At 39.6% G+C, this 15,424-nt stretch overlaps 1 protein-coding gene across 1 annotated transcript in view; it reads left to right on the plus strand.

Annotated features, from left to right (window-relative positions):
- Positions 1–15,424, plus strand: part of HOOK2 (hook microtubule tethering protein 2) — a gene marked incomplete in the record, with an annotated part of 1,827,100 nt that overhangs the window by 907,181 nt on the left and 904,495 nt on the right. Inside the window, 1 exon segment of the mRNA XM_044084742.1 lies at positions 10,916–11,003. Within this exon segment, the coding sequence (XP_043940677.1) occupies positions 10,916–11,003 (88 nt within the window).

Genomic DNA, 15,424 nt, shown 5'->3' on the forward strand with positions numbered 1-15,424 from the left:
TTTCCATAGTCCCAAGAGTGTTCACAAAGTGCCTAGCTCCTGTAGTAGCTTTCTGTCACACACTCTAGGAGCTCATATTTTCCCCTACTTGGACAACCTTCTGATTCAGGCTCTATCCCCAGATATTCTTCTATAGCATCTTCAGTTCACCTTTCATCTTCTAGCAGGTCTGGCATTCACCATAAACTACAAAAAAAGCAGACATGATGCATGCACAGGACCTGTTTTTTTCTAATTCCAATGTGTCTCTCCCACAACATACTACACTGCAAGGGAGATTCTAAGTACTTTGGTGGCTGACATGAATTCCATTCCTGTGCTTCCCCTAGCCAGGCTTCACATGAGGAAAATCCAGAGGTATCCAAAATTTGTGTGGTCCTAGCACTGCCACCCCTTGGACACTCTGATTCCCTTCCTCCCTTGTCTCAACAAAGAACTGATCTGGTAGAAGGGACAGGTTATCCTTAACCCAGGATTACCTTTCTCTCCTCTTCAACAGATTTACTTGGATGGCCCAGACGAGGTGCGGGGGGCATGGACAGGATCGCACCAAGTGCATGGAAATGGCCAGCCTGCATCCTGAAGGAATACCTCAACCTAAAAGAAATGTGGGCTCTTCTGCAACCGCTTCAGATTTTTCGCTCACCTGTAGAAACCAGGACCTCTACAGGTGTTCACAGACAGCACCATAGTCATGTAATACATAAATCCAAGCTATAAACCAGCTTGCTCTTCCTGTTCAAACTTAGTTTGGAGTGATTGACAGGCCCCAAAATGTGCTGGATAGATTAGATAGGAAAAGGAGGCTTCATGCTCACCAAATGATTTATAAAAATCAGTGCATACCAAGATTATATATTCCCTGTTCCGAAGGAGGGATGGGTCTCCTTGAAATTGACTACATGTACAGATCTGCAGTCGTGGGACTCAACACATCTGCTGACCTCACAGGACTCAAACGTAGTGAAAGTTTTGAAACATGAGGAGAATAAATCTAAGATGACTTCCCTGCTTAGGCTAGCTGAAGCATATGAATGGAAATCAAACACAAGTGGATAACAACCAGGTACAAAAGAAAGAATATAAAATGAAGGACCAGATGAGAAGGCAAGAAATGTGGAAAATGCATAAATATAGTTGCAAGTATAGAAAACATTTGGAAGAACCTCATGTTGATCAGGAATGAATGCAGGAATGGTTAAGGAGAGGCAAATTCAAACCAAAAGATGAAAGGTTAATATTGGCAGCACAAGATAGTGGGCTATGTACACGTTGTTTACAAAGTCATTGAACATGTGGGAGAAACAGACAAATGTAGGTTTTGTAAAACAGAATTGGAAACAGTTGCGCACCTCATTGCTGGTTGCGACCTACTAATAGGAGGAGGACTGTATACTGAAAGGCATAATAATGTGGCGAGACTGTTGCACTGGGGATTGTGCAAACATTATGGTATTGGAGTGGCTGAAAACACTGGAAACATGAGCCACAAAGCATCATAGAAAATGGCATCTACATCACATGGGATCACCTATTGCCAACAGTCCAAAAAATAGATGTTAGAGAACCAGATATAGTGGTCCAAGAAAAGAAGACAAAAATAGCAGTGATCACTGAAATCCCCACACCCAGTGACTGCAGTGTCCTGCATACAGAGACACACAAAGTCATAAAATATCAGGATTTGCAAGCAGAAACTAGAGCAATGTGGAAGAAAGATACTCCGCTCTGATAGTAGTAGGAGCAACGGGTCTTATAAAAAAGTCTACAATCATATTTAGATATGCTACCAACTCCATATGAATTGCAGGAGTAGTCATTACTGGGCACATTGCGGGTGCTGCAAAGAGCACTTTTGGCTGACATCAGAGTGAAACAGTACTAATTTCATGAACTATAATCATACTTTGACTTAGGAATGGGGTCCATTTCTGTCACTGTATTAGAAACCCAAAAGTTTTGGAGAAATTAAAAAAAAAAGTACGTAAGCAAGCAGGCACCAGGTCTTGCCAACTAATCAGAGTGGCACAGGAGACATGGAAGTTGGCAACACAGATTAACATTTTGCTTTATAGCCACATATATATCCTGTCTCAGGACAGTGTGCTAGCAGACTGCTTAAGTTGCTCTCTGGAGGACCCCCATGAGTGGACTCAGAGAGGTCTTCCACAACATCACACTTCAGTGGGACATGTCTTGGGTAGACCTGTTTGCTTCACCAAGCAACCATCTCCCCCTATTCTGCACCAGGGACCCCTGCTCACAGCCTGTAGGACCAGTGCCTTCTCTTTTTATTGAATGGGGCGATTCCTGTCTGCTTTTCTTCCTCCTCCTCCTCTTTCCAAAATCCTTCTCAAGGCACAAAGGGAAACACCCAGACGCCTATTAGTGTCTGCATTTTGGCAGAGGCAACATTGGTTCCCCCTGCGTTTAACCTGGCAGAGGGAAGTTACAGAAGTTTCTTTACAGCTGGACCTTATAACTCAGCAAAAAGGTAGGTGTACTGCTCCACCTTAATCTTCCATCCTTAACCTGACCCTGTGGATAATAGGATTTTAGCACCTCAAAGACATCTCTTCTCTGAAGAGGTTGTACAAGTCTTATAAGAGGCTAGGAGATCCACCAGTAGAAAATCTTACAATGCAAATTGAAAGTGCTTTTCTCTCTGTTGCAGAGTCAAAATCCAATCTTAGCCCAAGTCCCTTCGGTTCTACTGTACCTCTGCAGACTTGTTTGGCTGACTCTTTCATAAAAGTTCATTTGTGTGCTATCTGTGCTTGCCTTCTTGTTAGTCTCCCCCCCCCCCCACTTATGGTTAGGCTGGGGTCCTGCATCATAACCCCCCCCAAAGGAAAACCTATCTTTCCATCTTGGGATCTTAATTTTGTTCTAGTAGAACTTGCTCTCCCTCTTTTAGAATTAGCTTCTTTAAAATCCTGTGCTTGGAAAAACATCCTCTTTTTGGCCCTCATTTCTGCCAGTAGGATTTCTGAACTTCAAGTGGTCTTGGCCATTCCTCCATTTCTTTTTCACAAAGACAGGGTGACTGCTGGGGATTACCCATCTTTCATGTGTAAGGTAGTGAACAAGTTGTCTCTCAATCAGGCTATTCATCTGCTCACTTTCTTTCCTAATCCCCAAAAATGTGGGGGAAAGGATCTTGCACACTCTAGACATTCACAGACAACTGAGATTTTACGTGGACAAAACTAAATCCTTGGGAAGACTGGTCAGCTTTTTGTATCCTTTGTCCTCTAGACTGATGCAGCCTGGATTTCAAACGCTGTCTGTTTCTGCTACTTGCACTACAGTAAGATCCTACCTTCACCCCCTAAATCACATTCCACTAGGGCAGTTGCTTCCTCAGGGGCTTCCACAAAGAAATAGATTCCAAGTCTGTTTTGGAGGCAGCTACTTGGTCCTGTGACACATCTTTACCCAACATTGCAGTCTGATGCTTTCTCCAGGTCCATGACCGCCTTTGCTAGGTTAGTCCTTTCCTGACTGCAGGATAGTGCTTCTGCTCCATAACCAACCACTGTTCTTTCCTCCTTCAGCTCTGGTAAGCATCCGTTTGTCAGAAGTACTACAACAGTGATTTAATTCAGGATATATTACAGTTGTGTAAGAACTTACCATAACAGTAGATGTTCTACTGATCAGTATTCCATCCCCTTTTCTGTTTCACTTCCATCTACAGTTCTCACATTTTTTCTGCTCTATCCTTTGCTCTCTCACATGGGGAAAGGGGATCCTTCTTACCAATTCAAACTACACGCTTCCTAGCTGACCAGTTTCCTTTCTCAGGCTGTTGGCTCATACATCTGTCTTTATATCTCAACACATACAAGCTGAAGTCAAGCATTGGATGTACTAACTAGAGAAAATAAAGGTTTGATAACCTGGCCAGAGCATCAGTGGTTGTAACTCTTGTCAAGAATACTGCAGTGGTTATCAGTAAGGACATCTGTTATAAGTTCTTGCACAACTGAATTTTCTGTTGAGGAAAGTTAGCTCATTCATGTAGTTATTTTAAAAACAATCCAGCATTTATGTATATACTGCCTAGAGAAAAAGATGATTGCTCCTTTTTGCAGATCCTCCGGACCTTTTGGGAGGACAGAAATTACATTTCATTAGGCCTGTTTGAGATAAACACTGAACAGTGTTTCCTCATTGGCTCAGGTTGCACTAGATGACAGAGGCAACTGAAATCAAAAGGTGAAGAACTCAAAATTGACTTGTGAATTAGGGACAGGACTCAGACATGTCGCTCTACAAGCATGGGAATTTTTTGTCTTATTAAATTGCTTATTCTCTGCATTCTCCTGAAGTGTCACTGCCATCCAGCCTACAGGATGACATGCATTTTTCATAGAATTTGTGTATGGGGGCATATGTATTTAATTATACATTTAATATTGAGAGCAGTGGGTTGCACTTTGTTTCCAATAGCAGTGAGCTGAAATACATTACTTTGACCATTACTTTTGTATTCATTCATTTCACAGTCCAATATCTAAGGTGTACACACAGTGGCCATAATTGCTGAGTACATCTGATAGTTGGGAGGGTATAGTGGGTTGCATTATATGCACCTGACAGTGCTGATCTGAAATGAATTATTGCACCCATTATTTGTACATTTATTTAATCAGAATCTGATATCCGAGCTGTACACAACCAGTAAAGTGGCTGTGATTGGTGTGAATGGAGGAAGTCTGGGTGAAACTGACCAACCCTGCTTTCATTTTATTGTAGTTAGTCATTGGTGTGGCTTAGCAGGGCTGGTATGTATAAAATAAACTGAAGTACATTACTGTGGTTGTTATTTTGTTGTAGTTTTATAGCTGAGGTATGTACAAAGTGGCTGTAGTGAGTGGGTACCGAGGCAGTATATGAATAAATGTGCCCAACCTCAGCTATTATTTAACACTCAACCCGTGGTTGATCTGGCTTGACAGGGCTAGTGTATGTTTGAGCATAATCTGATATACGTTACTGGATGTTTTTATTTATTTATTTTTTTTATCACCATGGTACATTTGAGGTATATGCAGTCAAAGTGGCTCTACTGAGTGATGGATACAAAGTCTGTAGATGAAGGTAACTGACCCAAGCTGTTTACTGATCAGTTACGAGTCACTGACTTACAGTAATGTAACCCCACCCATCCTGCAGTCCCAATCCCCCCCCCTCACTTTGAAGTAACCAACCATAGAGTAATACTTAAAGCTTATGTTTTGCTTGGATATTGCAAGAGAGGAATAGCATTATTCCTGTACAAAGTTGATGAGACTTTTCTTCATGAGTACTTTATGCAGTTGTGATGGCCCAACCTATAAATTGGCATAAATAGGATCAAGGCTGTTCAGAGGAGGTGTTAACAAGATTATGCAAGGCCTGCACCAGAAGTATTTTGAGGGAAAAAAATAATGAAATTCTGATGTGCTCTATAGAAAAAATATTGTCTTTTAAATGTCTTAGCAGAACTGTTAAGTATCAAGATGGCAGCATCTTTCAGGAAAGGATCTACAGATACATAAAGGTACAGTTTGGAAATCGAGTGGGATAATGACAAGGGCTGATTGATAAAATTTTTTCACTGAGACTGAAATGAGTCTGGCAGCAGTAGTGGGACATTTCATTGTGGCATGGTACATACAGCTTAGAAAAAGATAAAAAGGGTAGTGTTTGTGATCTGAAATGGACCTTAACTGTCTTCACTTATTAGTTTGTTGCATTGTTTGATGCAGTTTCATAGTTTGTTGTACTATTAACTTTACATTTCATTTTTTACCCCCACTACTTTTTTTCTTGTATTTTTTTTTTGTTTGAAGGAGAAATGTTTTTTCTAGCTTTGTTTCATGATGTAATATATACATATATCTTATGTTTGATAGTTTTCTTGAGCTGTGTGTTAATCAGTCAATTAATCACATGAATTAGTAAAAACTACAAGAAAAACCTAGACAAGCTAGAGTTTTCACTGTATGATACCTTAAACATCAGCTGGGATATAGACCCTGTGTTTCTAAAGTACAGCCAAACATTCCACTTATGTTCTGCTGACGAGGTCATAAGAAGGCTTGAAACATGCATGTCCAGAGCTAGTGAGGTTTGGCTTTATTGGCCTGAATGTATCCACAAAGAATTAAATGAAAAAGTAAAAAGTCATGGACATTCATAAGCTATATTGCTGAAACTGATGTCGTTAGGGGTCATTTGCATATATCCCATGGGCCTATATTACAGGTGGTTTAAGGTATCACACAGTGAAAACTATAGTTTGGCTAGGTTTTTCTTGTAGTTTTTACTAATTGGCTTGTGTGTGACCTTTTTACTCTTTAGCTTACTGCTTGAATTAGTAAACGATAATTTTGTTTCTGCTTGATTCTTGTGTAGAGATGACTGATGGGCAGTATCACAGTTATCATGCCGTCATTACATGGGGGATTCACGGCAGAACCCTCAGCTGCATCGGAAACTCAAGTTTTGCTGAAGAGTTCACAAACTTTGAATGAGCCCATGTGGCATTATTGTAGTAAACAAAGGCTGTGAAGTCAGTGTGTGTTTCACAGTAATATTTCTTGCAGTTACTTCAGAGGGACACCTATTCATCATGTTTGCCCAGGAATTGTATTTGACAGCATATCATTAAACCATTTGCAAAATGTCCAGGAAAATGTATTTGGTAGTGTAGCATGAAACCCTTTGCATAGGGTGCTCAGGAATTTTATGTGGTAGTGTTGCATTAAACCCTCTACGTAGGGTGCCCAGGAACTGAATTTGGTAGTGCTGCATTAAACTGTTTGTGCAAGGTGCTTAGTCTACATGTTATTTGTAGACTTGGGGCTAATACTGCAGTGCGAGGTATCAGCAGTGGTCCAGCCAGTTATGTTTTATTTCTGTGTAATCTCTCTAGGATGATGGCATTTTTTAATCTTGGGTTAACTACAAGGCATTTCTGCATGCTGTGGTAGTGTCCTCCAGGGTTTGCTTTAGGGGAATTTGGCCTGCAGCTAGTACAGATTGCAGCAAATAGCTCACTGGCTGCAGTATCTTGGCTTGCCAGTGTTGCATTGATTCTGCAGTTGTTGCAGCAACTTCCAGTGTACCAGACAATCTACTGCATGTTTTGCTTTTATGTGCCCTTAATGACCTGAGCCTCATTCCCTGAAGAAGCCCATGGAGACCTAAATTCCATTTGATTCTTTATCATTATAAGTAAAAAACTAAGAGCTCTCATAAAATCATCCAAGGCAAATTTTGAAAGAAAAATCGCCAAGGACTCAAAAGACAATCACAAGGCCTTTTTTAGTTATGTTAGAAACCTGGGAGGAAACCTCCCAGATATGCTCAGAACTAGTTCAAAATGATGTAAAGATCACTGAACCTACAGACATTGCCAACATACTGGCTGACAGGTTCAGTGCAAATCCCCCCCCCCCCCCACACACACAAAAGGAGAAATATCTATACCAGAGGATTGTAGCCTCCCAAACATCTCAAATGCTCAGGTGAGAACAGCTCTCTCCAAGGCAAAAAACACAGCATCCATGGGACCTGATGGTGTCCCCGGTTGTGTGCTCCACGAACTCATTGAGGAATTAAACCCGCAATTAGGGCAGCTGTTTAATCTTAGCCTCACCTCAGGATACGTACCCAAGGAGTGGCGTACGGCAACTGTGGTCCCACTACATAAAGGCGGTGCCTCCACCGACCCTGGAAACTACTGTCCCATCAGCTTGACAAGCCTGGTCTGCAAAGCTATGGAGAGGATCATAATGGAACTCATAAATAAAGACATAGGGGACCTGCAGATATTGGGTCAAACCCAATTTGGCTTTGTCAAGGGCAGATCATGCCTCTTAAACTTGGTCGACTTTTTCGAAACAGTCACCAAGACCATTGATGAGGGCAAGGCAGTCCACACAGCCTACCTTGACCTGGCAAAGGCATTCGACACAATACCCCACTCGGGCATCATAGAAAAACTCACCAGCTTAAATGTAAACCCATACATCACAAGATGGGTTGCAAACTGGCTAAGTGACAGAGCCCACAGGGTTAGAGTTGCTGGCGCCATGTCTGATTCCAAGCCTGTGACAAGCGGTGTCCCACAGGGCTCGGTCCTGGGCCCACTCTTGTTCAGCATCTACTTTTCAGAAGTGCAGGCAAGCACAGGAGGATTATGGCTGACAAAGTTTGCAGATGACTGCAAACTGGGCGCCATAGTTGAAAACACATCAGACACAGATATCCTTCAGAAGGGTCTCATAGAAACGGATAACTGGTACCAAAGCCATGGCCTAAAGTTAAACGCTAAAAAATGCATAGTCATACCCTTCGGGAAAAACAAGGTTACCCCCAGCTACCATATAGGTGGCAATCCACTAAGCACAGAAGAGGTTATCAGGGATCTGGGGACCCAGGTTGACAGTAACCTTTCATTTGACACTCACGTTGCCAAAGTAGTTAGGAAGACTTTCTACATTGCCCACCTGATCATGAAGGGATTCACATCTAGGTCAAGGGAGGTCATCATTCCCCTGTACTCATCACTCATCAGACCGATGATTGAGTATAACACCCCATTTGGAATGTATCTGACCCGACACCTGCAGCAATTGGAAAGGCCCCAAAAGTTCCTCACCAAAAGGATAAAGGGTCTCAAAAATATGTCCTATGCTGCCCGACTGAAGGAGCTCCAGCTCTACTCAGTTGCTTACCGCCTGCTCAGAGGTGACCTGTGCCTGACATACAAGGCCATGTCCAACCCAGAATTAATGAACATGCTTCACCTCAAAAAATCTAAATCCATCCGCTCTACAAGAGCACGAGACTTGAACCTTGGCACGGTCATAAATAGGACGTGCTGGAGGGACAGATTCATCACCCAGAGAGACTCCCTATGCTGTGGAACAAAATCCCGGTACATGTGAGGCAGAGCACCTCGCTGGCTTTGTTCAAGAGAAATCTTGACCAATGGATGGGAGATCGCAGGTATACCCCAGGGATCACCTCAGTGTCACTGCTTGACAGAGGCACAGCTAAATAATGGGTATAGTATCCTTCAAACTAAAGGGGTGGCGAAAGTCACAAAACTCTGGGCTAGGCTTATAAATGCCCTAGGGCGGCAGATAGCCTAGTATGAACCTATGAACCTATTTAATAGACTCTCCGAAAGGCATTTTGAAGGTAGAGTAAGCTTTGGGAAGACTGAAAAGTCCCTGGGACAGCATCTGCCTCGTGGAATATATGCAAGCCTTTTGACTGTGAACTAGCCTTACCACTTTAAGAAACTTTATTTAATTATGTATGCCCTTAATTAACACCATGTTGTATTTGTGTTTTTTCTTATCTTTGAGCAACCCATAGGGCCTAGGGCTAGGGCTCCTTTACCTGTATCATCTCAAGCCCATTCATTCCGCAGGGGAGAGATGCAAGCATTTCTAGGTGAGGCATGAGCCTTCCAGACTATTTATTCCTGTCTGGGAAACCCAGTTAGCCCATTTGTGCCTCTGGCAGTGAGAATCATATGGAGGAGAGCAGTCAGGCTTGCGGTCATTCCTCCTGTTGTGGTGCACCCCCTTTCCAGGCTGCTCTGTGTGCTGTCACCACCAAGAGTGTTACCTCCATGTACAGATGTGAAAGTAATTTCCCTCTGAATAGTGGCAGATGGTGCTTCCTAAACCCTTGCTCCACAGATGTAATACCCAGTGATCCTGTTAGTTGTCATTCGAGTGGAAAGCCACAGTCACCTCTTCCCCCACTGGATGAGCAAGTTGTCAATGGCTCTTCACTCCTATTCCTCCTCTGTCTGCTCCTACAGATGCACAAACTGCTGTTCAACCCCAGGTAGCCTACCCAGTAAGCATATTCATTCCCTTGTCAGCAACACTTTTGCCACTAACTCAGGTGAGAGCCGATCAAAGGTAGCCTTTATCTAGATTGACACAAAGGTTAGTTGACCAATGCGTGGGGACCATCAGCTTTCTTTGCAGCTTGGTGCCCATTGAGTGGCTTATCAGTCGCCTGCTGCAGATCGTCCCAGGCAGCAGCCATGGGTCCCACAGGAGTGAACCATTATAACCACTGGATATTTCCCTATAGCTTATTGTCTACCAAATGGCCTACTTTTACCATTCCTCCAAGCTGCTTAAGGGTCTTCAAGGAAACTGTTATTAATGTGGATTGTTGTATTTAATAGGCCCTAACCCCCCCCCCCCGCTCAGTAGCTGCTCTGAGCATCTGTATCAATGTGTGTACTATACCTTCCCCAGGTGCATGCTGCCACACGTGCTGTCGAAGGTTACTTCCACTAGGATCACAGTGCCAAAGTGGTATCTCAGTCTGGCTATATTTTGGTACATTGCATACCTCCACTTGAATGATAGCACTTCGCCAGACAAAATCACCTCGCCATACACTGCCAGTCTTCCTTGCCCTGTTTTGCCAGCAGCCAAACTTCTACACAAACATTTGTCATCTAGAACATCTGTGTGCCACAGAGCTGGGCATTAGTTTGTATTTCATACACACATTATTTTTAATTCTGCATGGCACCTTGAATGTTTGGAATGACTACATTGCATATAACATTTTTTTCTTATGCAGTGATACAGTACTTTGTAGTTGTTACTGTGACTTGGTTTCTTCCTGCATAAACTTTACTGACACTTTTGTGTAGGCTGTCTTTGACCAGTTATAATCTGAAATGTAATCTTTGCACTTTTATTATTAGCAGGTAATGCATGTACATCATAGCGTTTTTAACTTTTATACAGGATGTGTTGCTTTTAATATGAAGATGTTTTTTAAACCTAGCAGCCCGACATACAACCTGTTGAAACAGGAAGAGTCCAACATGGAGAAATTAGTATTTTATATTTTACTACTTGTCTGTTTGCAGAGTTTGATAGAGGAAAGGGATACACTGCGTGAAACAAATGATGAACTGAGATGTTCTCAAGTGCAGCAGAAATATTTAAGCTTGTCAGGTGAGTGCTTACTGACTATGAGGTTAGTCCAAAGTTTTGTATCATGTATTTGAACTTTCGTTGGAAAAAATATATAAATTTTAACTTTTGCAAGAAAAAAGTACTTTGTGCACTGTAGAATCAAGAAAAAACCTCACTTTAAATGTCCCTTAAATTAGAAATGCACTGAAGATCAGATGTTTTTTTTGGGCACGTTAAGGGGCAAGTGATAGAAGCAGCTCCACACAATGAGCATCAGTAGTGCAAGAGAATAATGGTCCTGCACAGTGTCGGCAGATGATGACACGTGTTGTCACACTGATGGCAGCCTGGCACAAAAGCCAGACAGAACTGCTGTATACACAGAACCCTTTGAAGTTCAGTAAATTAAGGATAGCGCACAAGTCTGCATTTACATAAGTACAGACATCAGACATTTCAAGTAAAGCATAGGCCATTTTGTATAGTCCTGCTACCAGACAGAGATTTGCCGTTAATGGCATGATAATTGTACTGTGATGAAACCTCCAAAAGATTACCATTTTTATTAGTTGCTTTTCTCAGCTGCTACTTCTGCTACAGAGTGGGGGCAACCCACACCCTCAGCATGATGTAGCCCTGTGGTAGGAAGCCTTTAAAAAAACTGTCAAATTGAGAATGTCTTGTTAATTTCCTGTCCTTTGACTGACCGCAATGCAATTACATTTAACCTGTCATTGAAGCCAAATTATTTAATACTGTGTAACAGACTTCCTGCTTATATAATCAAAATTAATGGTTTTAGAGACTAGTTTATAAATGAAATTAAGACCTTTTCAGAGTTCAGTAATGGAGAAGTTACTGAGATCATTCTTGAGATTCACTAAAAGCTCATTAAAATGGTAAAATTAATTTGTATGCATGCAAAAAAAAAATGAGATTGAGAATTAAAGGAGTTATAAACTAAGATAGATTTAGTAGATTTATCATTCGATTTAATCTAGAATTGAAAACATTGAATAAAAAATGTGGATATTAATAAGATTTCAAATGTAGAAAAGCTAAAATTACAGTCCTATTCATTAAATCCTAAAAGTTTGCAAAGATTAGCTATCAGATTGAAGACAATGAATTATTTAAGTCATATTAAAGAAATATATAAATGTGGTAGTAGAAATAAAATAATTACAGATTTAGCAGACATATTAGAATGTTAGAATATAAATAAAAATGCTGGTTACTGCCACAGCACGCTTGCTTATAAACAGATAAATAAATAGGTAAATAACTCAGGCAAGCGTCGACAGAGTGAGAAATAACATCCAATGTGTAAAAAATCCAAGCAATCCGGTCTTCTGAAACAGATAAATCAGTTTATTGCACAGATGAACCACAATAAGCGCTTTCACTAACTAGTAGCTTCTTCAGATCACAAACAAAAGGCACAATAGCCATGTGCTTTAAATATCTGCATGTTAATTAATCAACCAACTTTTAAAGCAGAAGCCATAAAGCAAAACTTAAAAACTAAATATATAGACATAATATCATTGACATCTAAAATAGACAATAGTGTATACATATTCTATTGAAAATTAAAAATTTAAAAATAACTTCATTCCATAAAGAATGTAAAACATATTATAAGCAGCATACTATCAAGTATAAAGGTATATGCAGCCTAATACATAAATGCATGTGATAGTCATATTAGATAAAACCTTAATACATGCAAGTAGTAATGCAAGGCAACTTATAAACTAAGCAAGGTAGATGCCATCAGAAGCATGATAACTAACAATAAAAAATAGTCATATACAGATCGAGGGAACTATTGTCAAACAAAGTGATACTTGTTATAGTAAAGTCAGTACATGAATGTATATCTGCATCTATATAAAAAATGTATACGAGTGTAGTGTCTAAATAAATAAATATATATATCTAGATATAAAATATGAGTGCATATGTACAAGAGTAGATAAATTAATAAGTAAATAAATAAACAGAATAAATTATCTAGAAGTATAGAGCTAAAAACCTTAACGAAACTGCAATGTGAAATAACTAGGTTACCCAGAAAAAATGTATATGTGCAAGTATCAGAATACATAAAAATCTAAAATCTAAAAAATATCAGAACTTAGTATGCCTACGCTTCTTTAAATGTGGTCTGATAGATGCCCTTTCATTTAAACCATGGCCTCTATCAGCTCTCAGCAAAATTATCCACCTACTTTCTCTGTCTTCAGTATGATTCATAATATCACCTCCTCTTACATTAGCATTCATTTTCTCCAGCACCCTAAACATAAACTTGTGTTCAGGACTTGTTTGTGTCACATGCTTGGCTAGTGCATTCTGCAAATTACCTTTCCTTATATTATAACCGTGTTCCCTTATTCTATCTCTTAGTACCCTGTTCGTTTTACCAACATAGAAACATGAACAGTTCACATACAGCAAGATATATGACATCAGGTGTCATACAGTTGGCATTAACTCGGGTGTATATTTCCCTCTGTGTATCTGGATGTACAAATACTATACTAGAATCTATTAAGGAACAAAAATTGCATTGTCCACAAGGTGTTGTACCATAACTAAAGCTCGGGTGTGTACCCTTGTTTGGTGGATAACAAAGCAGTCTTTTAAGATTCTTCTTATTCCTGTAGGTAAAAGATGGAGAGTCACCTACAATCTTTGTCAGTATGTCATCAGTATGTAGTATGTTCCAATTTTTGGAGATAATCTCTCTGATTTGTTTATTATCTGCTGTATATGAAGTTAGAAACCTAACTTTTGCATTAGTGACTTCTTTGACATTTTTCATTACTAGAGGCTTGGGCCCAAAATATGGGGTACCTAATGTTGAACGTAAACTTAAAGCATTATCAAATTGTAGATCTACCTCCGTAGAATTATAGCCCCTCTCAGCAAACTTCTCTCCTAAATCATATAAGTCTGCCATAAAGCCTTTGTCATTGGAATTCAATCTAGACATAGAGTCTGTCCTTTTACTATGTTACTGAAAACATACTTAGGGTGCATACTAGTTCTGAATAATAAAGTATTCCTATAACAGGGTTTCCTAAAAATTCCAGTGTTAAACATTCCACATTCAAGTTTTATATATAGGTCTAAAAATTCTATTTTCAATAATGAGTATTTCATTGTGAATTTCAGACATGGTGTAATATTATTCAAGACCATATTGAAACTAAGCAGTTCTTCTGTATTACCATCCCATAAAATAAACACGTCATCCACAAACGTCTATAGAATCTTACATGTTTCTTAAACATATATTCTTTAAATAGAAGCTGTTCTTCCCAGTAGGCTAGGAACATGTTGGCGTAGCTATTGGCACAAGGAGTGCCCATAGCTACGCCATCTAATTGCTGATAAATATTATCAGTGAACATAAACACATTATTTTCCAGCACTATCTCAAGGAAGTGTACCAATAAGTCAATTAAAACATTACCATAGGTACTATGTTCTGTAAGATAATTACTAACATAAGCTAGGCCAAGGTCATTGTCAAAAGTTACTAAAATCAGATTGTGGATGGTATCCATTTGATTATTAAAATAGTACAAATCTGTTAGAAACTGTTTAGAATCACGTAATACAAATTCATTATTATTTAAAATACACCTTAGATGTTTCTCAATAAAAACTGACAGGTGCTCCGTAACCCATCCTTGCCCTGAAACTATTGGTCTCATGGGTGGCTTAGTAATACTTTTGTGTATTTTGGGTATTCCATGTATAACTGGGATGGTAGGCATCTTAATATATAAATAATTAAACTCATTTCTATTTATTAAGTTACTTCTATAAATATCAGTTAAAATACCATGTACATACACACATTTCATAAACCTTAGTAAAATCAATTCTTGTATAAAACACATCACTTAGCATAGTATACATTTCATTTTGGTAATCTATGGTATCAAGTACCACAACACCAGAGCCTTTATCTGCTGGCCTAATAGTTATATTTAAATCATTTCTTAAGTTATAGAGGCTCCTTCTCTCCTGGTATGACAGATTATTGTTAAAATTATTCGATCTCTTTTTATGAAAATACTTATAAATCTCATCTTCTGTAGTGTAAATATGCTTCAATTAATGGATGATTGACTGGTGTATAATCGCTTAGATTCTTAAACATAAATCTACCATTGCTAGTAGTTGACTCACTATCAGTCTCATTAATAGAAGTGCCATTATAAATATACTTGAGCATAACATTTCTGCAAAACATTCTAACATCTATGATGGTTTCATCTAGCATACTATTGCTATAAGGGATGAAACTTAGTCCTTTGACTAATAAATTAATGTCATGCTGTGATAGCGGAACACTGGACAAGTTAAAAACTAAATTTTGTTGTGGTTTGTCCACATTTTCTTTAGCGTTGTGTTGGTGAGTGACTCTGAAAACTTCCTTT

Source organism: Protopterus annectens, chromosome 9.part0, assembly GCF_019279795.1.
Source record: "Protopterus annectens isolate FY-2018-M chromosome 9.part0, PAN1.0, whole genome shotgun sequence".
In the NCBI taxonomy this organism is placed as follows: domain Eukaryota; kingdom Metazoa; phylum Chordata; order Ceratodontiformes; family Protopteridae; genus Protopterus; species Protopterus annectens.